This window comes from Fusarium tjaetaba (genome assembly GCF_013396195.1).
Source record: "Fusarium tjaetaba strain NRRL 66243 chromosome Unknown NRRL66243_c0000088, whole genome shotgun sequence".
NCBI lineage: Eukaryota > Fungi > Ascomycota > Sordariomycetes > Hypocreales > Nectriaceae > Fusarium > Fusarium tjaetaba.
The window spans coordinates 1-10,092 of NW_023501284.1; the positions used below are offsets into that span (position 1 = coordinate 1).

Below are 10,092 nucleotides of genomic sequence, written 5' to 3' on the forward strand. Positions count from 1 at the left end.
CAATATGCTTGTGTTTGATCACGGCAACCAAGACTTGGTTCCACGCATCGAAGCCTTAGCAAGCCATCGCGCCTCAACACCAAACAAACTCTTTCTCATCGTGGACCCGTGCATCGCGCATCGGCTACAGCATCGATCATGCAAAAGACGGTTGCTTGTGAAATGGGCCAAGGCTCGTCAACAACGCATGCACATGCGCATGCGCATACAGCATATGTGTTGCTTAATATTAGCGAGGAGGGTCCAGATCAATCGAGTCGAGGCCGACAAACGTTGATATTGGCGCATCGTCGATGCTATCAAGAAGCCATCGTGATGACGGGTAGACAAAAGCAACAACAAAAAACAAAAAACAAAAAAAACAAAAACAACCTGGAAGCGATCAATATCTCTTGCATATGATAATCGAATTTGAAACGCCAAGAAGAAACAAACAAAAATGACAGTCGATAATGAATCCGTGAGGCACTCACTCACTGTATTCCGTCCGTATATTCGGCTTGATTTTTTACGAAGCAAACTGCCGACGACGACATACAGTCATTGCACCGATCCAGAGGCCTAGTTCAAAGTACTCAGCGATCTCAGCAGTACGTACCTTTACGTTTTACCAATCTTGACAGCTCGTTCCTAGACTAAAGTGGAGATCCTGGTCGATGAGTACCGATCTTGTGCCTCGAGACTGTTGCTGGCGATCTCTTCAACTGCTCGGGGACCATGAGAATCGAGCACCTTGGACCAATCGAAGAAGACCCTACGAATTGGGTTTCTTTACCCCTACCCATACGTATTACGCATACACCTTGCTGTGGTATCCAGACCCCTGCTTCAATGTTGTCGAAGCAAATATGAGGCTGTATTGCAAGCCCCCCAGGACTCAAGAAAAGGTGCAAATCATGCTCAAATACAACCATTCATCCACGACAATGTCCTCTCCTCATGCTCAGTGAGATGCGCACTACTTGAACTCCCAAAAAACCAACAGCTGCAGTTCAGCACCATAAACAACACGGCACTAGCTACATACAGTACGGTACTTGGACAAGAATAGCTATACTCACACCAGATCGTCATCACCCACACCCCCAAAGCATCCGCCGCCTCTGTCAATTCCCTTTCAGGGTCCATCACGATTTGCATTCGCATTTGGAAACCACTGAATGCTCCGCCCGCACAGTTATTCCCTGACAAGTCTGACTGTCTTCTGGGGCCTCATCTGGGATAACTATCCAGCCGCATCCTGGACGATCCACGAGTTCCTCCTCGCTTACCTGCCAGTTCATTCATCCCTCAAACTTGCAACCTATCCGCTTCCAGCTTTTCTATCCGACTGATACCTGACGACTCCAACATCTCGCAACGCTGCTGACTGACTCCGTCATACCTGACCGCGTTTATTCTGGTGCTACCTCAGCTGAGGACACAGGGGCCCGGGTCTATATATCACCTTACTCATATCTCCTGTTATCCTCGACATGACAGCTTCCATGCGTGCCATCTCTTCAACACTACCTCTGGGCTTTCCATCATCTCGCTCGCCCTCTCCTCACTGCTCAGCCATGGCGTCCAAGACAGTTCCAGCTATGAATCCCTGGGAGGTCAATGCTCTCAATGTAGGTTTTGGATGTAATCTACTTTCAAAGTGGCACCCATTGACTTTTCGTAGTATGAGTTTCCTCAAGAGGGCCCCTTCAACGTTGACGGTACAGTAAACTCTGCAGGTACTTGGCGTCGAGTTCAAGACCCCGTCATCTACCCCGGGCTCTACGCCCCCAGTGGGATCGACATCATGTCCATCTTGGTGAGCCGACTTACACCGTCACTTCTCGGCCTACAGGCCACTAACAGCGAAACAGTTCCGTGTCATGGGCCGACCAAACCCTCAAGTTGTTCTTGGTCCAGTGGACTGTTCTGTCGCCCTTGTCGTGTGCGATATGGGCCAGGCCGACGCCCCCGTTGTCTATGTTTCTGAATCGTTCTCCGAACTCACTGGATATACAGCTCGTGAGGTTCTTGGGCGAAATTGCCGCTTCCTCCAAGCACCGCCAGGGCATGAACGATCTCTCGACAGGAAGGGTACGGACAAGGTCGCCTCACACCGCATGCGACAGGCCGTCTGTGCCGGAAGGGAGATTCAGATCCCCGTTACCAACTACAAGAAATATGGCCAACCCTTCAACAACTTACTCACCATAATCCCCGTCCCTGTCGATGAAACTGGCTGTCGTTACTGCATCGGCTTTCTGAGCGAGATGGATTGAGCGAACAAGCCAGCCGCGATCTTGCAGTGTTCGATAACGCTGCCGACGACTTGACAACATATTGATAGTCTCAATTGTTGAACCGCCAACGACGTCACCACCCAGCGCCGCACAACGAAACAGGGGCTCTCTCTGATGAAATTTCACAACGACACCAACTTCTTACACTTATCGGCATACGAACCTGGTCTACCAGCGTTCTTGGAGATTCTTGTCCGACTTGCACTCACTCCATTTTGTGGAGGTGCTCACCCAGTTCCGGTATCTCTTTGCTTTAAGGCATTTATGAACATTTACGATACCCTTTGCATTGGCATATTATTTTATTTTCTCAGTCAACACATTCACGGCTCCTCATATCAGAAGCACTTCAAGGTGTTCAGGTCTCTTTCTTTACTAGAACAAATGGTTAAGCGTTGTTATTCTGTCCACTGTTACTGTTTTGGTCTTTTCTTATCATAGTTTGATGATTCACGATCCCATGTGAAACTTTTGGATTTTTAGATTTCGTTAGCTGGAAATCAAGCTCGGGCTTGCATAGTACAGCAACGTGGGTCAGGAAAAGACAGTTTTTTTTTTCTCGTTTATTATAGACGTCGCTGTCAGGCACGAGCATACCATGTTGGGCGCAGGAGGAGTACATACATACATACATTTGATTTGATTTGATTGATTTGCTTGGCATTGCGTGTTGTTTGACTTGATGGGCGAAGCAAGATGGTCACGAGGACCCGAGTCAGACAGAATACGATGGTGATACAGTATCTGGAGATGCCGTGGATGATCTGACCGCCGCTGTCAGATCATGGATACACATATGTACATACATACAATAAACATTCTGAACCAACAACATTACTTGTTCATCAGCCGGCATTTGTCTGTGATTGTGACCGTATCAGCCGGAGACCCTTGTCTCGATCTCCAGACCTCCATGTCATGCTACGAGATCGAGCCAAGGGCTTGACAGATCAGACCAACACTGTACTCTTACTGTACACTGATGCCCAAAAACTCAAAAAAACAAGTCAAGGGATAGCAAAATGGGTCCCCGACGTTTCCTGTCATTGCCAAACTTGGTAAAGGCGCAAATAAAGTTTTGTGTCAGAACTTGGCGATTGCTTCAACAAGTTATTAAGAGGGTCTGGGATATCAGCTCAAAAGGGAACTTGATGATTTTACTAATAATTATATTCAATGCAAATTACAGTCAGTGGACACCGCTAATGTACCTCCCAGAGACTGACAGAGGGCCGTCTTGTAATTGCGTTGATTACTTACACACTTGCTTGACGGACACTCGAACAAATAACATATTTCCAATGCTGAACTCCCCCGCATTTGCTTAATACTACTTTTAATTAAGGCCCCCTTTGCGATAAGTTTCCACAGTAGGTAGGCTTCATGGCAAGATTTGACGATGATGTCTCTGAAACGCACGTCCTGGCATTCCATATGAAGCCGTCTTGGTCGGCGCTTTGATAAGGGGGACGCTCTAATGAACCGGACTCTAGAGGTCTGTCTATGGGCTACGAAAGGGTGGGACAATGCTTAGCTGACGATCACACCCTCGGGGTCTTCTGATCTCTCAGGGAATCAAGTCAACTCAGCGTCTTTCTAGCAGTACCTGTTTACCGCCGCTTTGGTTGCAAATAGACAAGACTGGCTAACTCAAAAGTGATAGACTATATGAAACCATAAATTGATAGTCATTGATACTCATAGGGACATACCAGTCGAGCTTCTGAAACCAAGGGATGGCAGAGAGACACCGAGCCAGAGTTGGCCATAGGCCTTCAAGTTCATTAGCATGAATCTAAAGATGTTCGCCCCTTGTAGAGACTCCTAGGTAAATATCCACGGTATATCACGGCCCCGGATCTTGAACCAGAGACTGGCTGTGCTTTTCAGGCTTGGTAGGAATAGCACTCGATGTAATTACTTGAGGAACCTTTGACTGCTCAGATAGTGGATATCCTTAGCTTAGAAAGCTTCTCATGGTGGGAATAAGATGCTGCCTATACAAGCACGAACAGTGTCTTACTTGTACTTGCCGATGACCTAGAGGCTTCTGCCATACCCGTCATGATTAGATGGGGATATGCTATGTTTCATCTGAACTGTGCATGTTATTCTTGGTAATACTCGCCCAGCATGGTAAAAGACTAACAAATGAAGAGCTTGGCTTTTGCTCCCTGTGATCCTATGCAGGTCCGAACCCAGATATCCCTGATAAGCACAACTTTTATACGTATTTGCCCAAACGCCAGCCGTATGTAGAAAACAGAAACTCGGTCCAATATCTCATGCCTCAAGTTCAACTCTTCTGATTGAGAAGTTTCACAAATACCAAAGTCCAACCCTTTATCCAGTAGTTTCAAGACACCCTACGCTATGCTAACCTCCATACCATGTTATTTCCCATGACAGATAGATATATAGGCACTTGGTTATGCCATAAAATCATCTTCAATGCTGCCTCGTCCACTGGGTTGGTTGAGATCAATCCTGCCAGCTCCGTCGACAATGTCATTAGTATCCTGTTCGCCTGGTACAGACGTACTCGAGCGGACCTGCACCTTGACTTCACCTTGGATGCCATCAACCCTAATCGTTGACACCGTGGTACCGCCAGGAGCAGGCCGAAGGTTAGGCGGTGGCGAAAGATTGACAAGTTCACGGAAGAAATTGTTGGCAGCCTCGCAGCCGTCCAGCAGCCACTTAAGACAAATCGTCACTCGCTCCTTGGCATATGGGTTGTGGTCGTCGTAGGCGCAGCAGTTGAGAAGAGGCACAATTCCGTTATACTTGACCATCTGCATCTGCACATCAGGGTTTCCGGGGCTGCTCTGACCTTGAGGTGGCTGTAAGAGAGTGGCGATGATGGTAAAGATTTGTCCTTTGATCCCGGACCAGGGGAACTTATGCGCTGGCTCCTGTAGAGGAGGAGGTGGTGGCGATGGGGGGATTCCGTCATCTGTAGCAGCGTATGGTCTCTCGACCATAGGGTTGCCGTCACTGTCATTCCGAGGTGACCGCTTGGGGAGCTCAATAAGAGGCTTCTTGGGCACACCAGCCTCCAATCCAGTCAATATCGTGATAAGATCGTAGATGGCCTCCCACTCGATCAGCTTGGCCCGAGTGTCCAGCATCTCAGCAACGGTCGTGAGAAAGTCGAGATACTGAGCCAGACCATCCTTGGCACGTTCCATATCCCAACTGTCCACTGGAAACTCGGAAGGGTCACAGTTCTCCTCCCGAATTTGAGCTTGAAGATGCATGAGGGCGGCACATTCGGGGACGATACGGCTTCGAAAGAAACTCAAGAAAAAGTGAACAAGCTTAATGTCGCGGGAATTGTCCTTTGTCTCCTGAGAAGCTGAGTTGTTGTTTATACGAGCTCTGAACATGTGGTTGACAAGTCGCAGAAGGACAGTCTGAGCGGGCGAGATGATATCCTTGGGAATACGCAGCGAGTTCCAGGCGTATGGAATCAAAGCGCTGTGATGAAGGGCCTCCACAATCTGAGTAGTGACCTGGAAGATGAGAGACTGCTCATCCTTCTCCCAGACAGCAATGAAGACTAGCATCTCTCTGAGAAGACTCTTTCCGCAGTCGAGGGCTAGGAACATGCGACACCGGGTCTTCTGGAGGTTCTCGCCTGCTCGAGTCAACCCTGAACCGGCGTTGTCCAGAATACATGACTTGACAATCATGTGCAGAGCCTCGATTTGTTTGGGGTCCAAGATGTTGGGCACCTCAGTTAGCAGACCGGTGAGTGGCCCCTCTCCATAAGATTCGTCATCGTCTGCGTCTTCTTCATCCATGATATCCTCCACGTAGTCGTGAGCATACTCGTGATCATGACCATGATGGTGATGGTGGTGATCATGGTCATGGTCATGATCGTGATCACATTGGCATACGCACTCCTGGTCATCTTCGTCGTCATGGTCATGGTCGTGGTCGTGGTCGTGATCATGATCGTGGTCGTCATGGTCATGGTTACACTCGTGGTGATGATCGAGATGGTGCTCATGATCATGCTCATGATCATCATGTTCACAGTGATGGCAATGCTCGTGCTCCGAGAGTTCTTCCTCCTCAACAACACCTGGCGGCGGAGAGTGGTCTGTTCCACAAGAGTGAGCGTATCGATGCACGAGGTTATTGCGGCAATGTTCCAGGCGGCTCTGGGCAAACTCGACAGATGGCATCAGGACTAGCCATTCTTCGTAGTTAGGGTCACGGGCGTTCAGCCACCAGGTATCAACTTCTCTCGAGACGCGCCCATATGCACGATCTTGTTCGAATTTGTCCGTCTCATCGGGCTTCCACACCGGGTTGATCTTGTCCTCGGTGTTGGAAACATCTCCAGGAACATCCACAGAGCCGTCCGGGAGCCAGTTCCAAGCCAGAGGTCTAATCGGGGCGAGGTTACCGGGCGGTTTTGAGGCTTGGTTCTGGGCGTAATCTTTGAGCAGCTTCCTGGCAGTGTCACATAGCTTAGAGTTCCTATCGAGCCAATGCTGGACCTGTCGCTTTGCCACGTCTGGCCGGAAGCCTGAGCCATCGCCTAGACTATCCTCGGGACCCGAAAGCGCGCCGTCATCATCAAATAGGACGTCAAACCAAAACGACATTTTGTTCCTGTCGTGTTTTGCAGTCCAGTTGTGGGCTTGCTGTAACGACGTTACCAGCAGCTTCTTGTCTGGATTCTTTTGTCAGTGTGGGAGTATGCGTCTCAACACCGCGGATACCTACATAGCTCTGTGACATCACCGAGTTTTAATCTCTGGTTCTCATCGAGAATCTCTCCGTCGTAGCCCTTGCTCGTTACGTTGACACAGAGAATGATGGTCTGATATACCATTTGATCAAAGTGAACCGCCGCGCAGATGTCTTGCGGCACCTCGGGCTCAGCATTCACGAGGAGATTCCTGGCAATGTGCATAAGCTTGATGAGAGTCGCTATATCCTCCTTAATTGTCGCATGGTTCATAACAATCAAGGCAGTGCTCTCCTGAGGAGTGACGCCCTTGTCCGGATCGTTGAGGCTCGACAGCGGCCCTACAGATCGTGTGGTGAGGCTCGGTATGGCGGCTGCAAAAATTCTTGTGAGCCAGATCCAAATCGCCACATTTCTTGAGATGGCCTCGCTGCACGCTCGTCAGTGATAAGGCCCGCATGAAGAGCGAGGCTGAGGCTTACCGAGCCTTGCGTATTGTGTGTGTTTTCTCCAATGTTTTTGTGATCATAGAGCTCACTTTAGCTGCTGTCTGAGGGCCCATGGGAGGAGACTGAGTGTAGTGGCCTTCAAGACAGACGAGGGCGGCAGCGAAGCATCGCTCCTCGATAGTTTCATCAGGTCCATTCTCGTGAGCCTCGTTCAGCAAATTGACGTTGTCGGGAAGTCGGGTCATTTTATCATTTCTCGTCATGGCATCCATATACAGTCGCCGATAAGTTGTGGCTGCTAGACTATTTGATGGGTGAGGTTGTGGTGGGCTAAATTTTGGCGGAGCTAATAAGTTAACTTATTAGGTCGGAAAATTTTGGTTGCCCGGCTTGGTCAGCATAAGAGAGGGTGAGGAGGAAGGCAAATAAGTGTGAGACTGTGAGTTTCGAGGTTACATAAAAGTTTATAATATTAACGGGGGATAGACTCGAAACAAAACTGATTCAGCTCTATCACTAAATTATCAATACCTTGGTTGGGTCAATGTTGATTGAGTGAAATGTTCACTACCTTACCTTAGGCGTAAAAGAATTCAGCCCCGCCAAACCAAATGGTAACACAAGCTGTCTTGATAGAACAAAACATCGAAATAGGAACAAAGGCGTAAAATAGTCTATTGAAGTACTTGAGATGTACTTCTAGAATAACTTTTGATCGCTACTCCCAAGACTAGGTAAGTAGGTAGAGAATGACAAAATATTGCACAGCACAGAGCAGAAAGCACTATGAGATGATAATACATCATTTTGAGATAGTGTGTCACGTCGAGCCTTGATAGGCCCTTATGATGACTGTAATAGCTTATCGCAAGTCTATAAACACGGCACGGTAAGTATTCTCTACCGTAGTTGCCTACCTATTTATGATCTTTATAATACTTTAGAACGATAACAATCTCATGCCAAAAATTTGAGATCTTCAAATATGCCAACCAGCCAATGGTAGAGCTCCCAAGGGTCCACGACCCCTCCATCCCACCTCTCTCTGCCCAAGCACGTAACCTAAGCTTTGCTTGGTCATGGCGGCGGGGTAGCTAATAAGGCACCCAACTAACGTTAGTTCCAAGTTGCGTTGAGGACCAAGAGATATTTCCTCGCGACGACGATAACCTCTCATTCTCATCAACGTTCCAAGTCCTTGCTCCAACTAATCTCGGTTTCAATTCGTCAATATGAGTGACCTCCCCACTACGTTCGACAGTGTGTAGACCACCTTCTCTGTCCATATCAGTCAATATAGGCGCAATACTGATTCTCACATCACCCTCATAGAGCCTGTCCATATCGCCGTGATTGGCGGTACTGGTCTCGGTCAGCTCGAAGGCTTCGAGCCCGTCGCTGCTCTCAACCCTATTACACCTTGGGGACCCCCGGCCTCGCCGATCCAGATCCTCTCCCACAAAGGTGGCTACGTCGCTTTCCTTGCTCGCCACGGTGTTCACCATCAGTTTGCTCCTCACGAGGTCCCGAACCGCGCAAACATCGCTGCTCTACGACATATCGGCGTCAGATCCGTCATTGCTTTCTCCGCCGTCGGTTCCTTGCAAGAGGAGATCAAGCCTATGGACTTTGTCGTCCCGGACCAGGTCATTGATCGCACAAAGGGCATCCGTCCCTTTACCTTCTTTGAGGGTGGTGTAGTTGGACACGTTGGATTCGCCGACCCTTTCGATGCAGGCCTTGCCAAGGTGGTCAAGGCTTGTGCAGCTCATATGGAAGGTGACGGCGTCGTATTGCACGAGAAGGGCACGGTCATTGTCATGGGTAAGAGACCTGTTGAAGCTGTGCCAATTCACCTGACCATCCTCTGACAAACAATCTAGAAGGACCACAGTTCTCAACTCGCGCCGAGTCCAACATGTATCGATCTTGGGGAGGATCTGTTATCAACATGTCGACCCTTCCTGAAGCCAAGCTTGCCCGCGAGGCCGAGCTGGCCTACCAGGTGATTGCCATGGCCACCGATTACGATTGCTGGCATTCATTTGAGGATGTTAATGTTGAGCTGGTCATCAAGTACATGAAGGCTAACAACGAAAATGCCAAGCGACTCGTAGCGGGTGTCTTGGATCGACTTGCTGAGCTCGAGAACAGCGACCTGGTTCAAGCAAAGCACTGGGCTGGCGCCTCTCAAGGAGCTGTCAAATTCATGACCAAGCCAGCTGGCCGTGATCCCGAGGCCATGAAGAAGGTCGAGTACCTTTTCCCTGGCTTCTGGGAGGAATAAACTCAAGGTACCTACCTAGTCAGAAACAGAAAGAGACGGATATTCGAGGGTAAACCAAAGTACTTACGTACACAAAGACGGGTTGGATTGGCTTTTGCTGTGATAGAGGCGTTATTGTAAAGCGGCGGAATAATCATCGGTCATCGATAAGAGTTCGAATTCCATGCGTCTGCTTGCTCGTCGATGAGGTTATTTCGAATCATGCACTCGCCAATGGGCACAACGACCCAATTGAGGTCAGAATAACGTGAGCTATTGAGAGCACAGGTCTAATTGCTGTCGATCAAACCTTTTTTGATAGGACAGTAAAGTACGCTCACGACGTCACTGGGCCACGACACAATAGTCAATGGTGTTGAATGACCC

General features: G+C 48.9%; 3 protein-coding genes across 3 annotated transcripts; 2 read left to right on the forward strand and 1 right to left on the reverse strand.

Moving 5' to 3' along the window:
• Window positions 1-1,559: 1,559 nt before the first annotated feature.
• On the forward strand, window positions 1,560-2,261 carry FTJAE_4653 (uncharacterized protein; the record flags this gene model as incomplete). The annotated part of the gene is made up of 3 exons (XM_037351079.1): window positions 1,560-1,613; window positions 1,667-1,801; window positions 1,857-2,261. The coding sequence occupies 3 exons, from the start codon at window positions 1,560-1,562 to the stop codon at window positions 2,259-2,261; spliced, it is 594 nt and encodes a 197-aa protein (XP_037208237.1).
• Window positions 2,262-4,711: 2,450 nt separating this feature from the next.
• On the reverse strand, window positions 4,712-7,684 carry FTJAE_4654 (copper transport 86; the record flags this gene model as incomplete). The annotated part of the gene is made up of 3 exons (XM_037351080.1): window positions 4,712-6,972; window positions 7,026-7,420; window positions 7,473-7,684. The coding sequence occupies 3 exons, from the start codon at window positions 7,682-7,684 to the stop codon at window positions 4,712-4,714; spliced, it is 2,868 nt and encodes a 955-aa protein (XP_037208238.1).
• A 987-nt stretch (window positions 7,685-8,671) lies between these two features.
• Window positions 8,672-9,726, forward strand: FTJAE_4655 (5' methylthioadenosine phosphorylase; the record flags this gene model as incomplete). The annotated part of the gene is made up of 3 exons (XM_037351081.1): window positions 8,672-8,699; window positions 8,772-9,263; window positions 9,323-9,726. 3 exons carry the CDS (start codon window positions 8,672-8,674, stop codon window positions 9,724-9,726), a joined length of 924 nt encoding a protein of 307 aa, XP_037208239.1.
• Window positions 9,727-10,092: the final 366 nt, after the last annotated feature.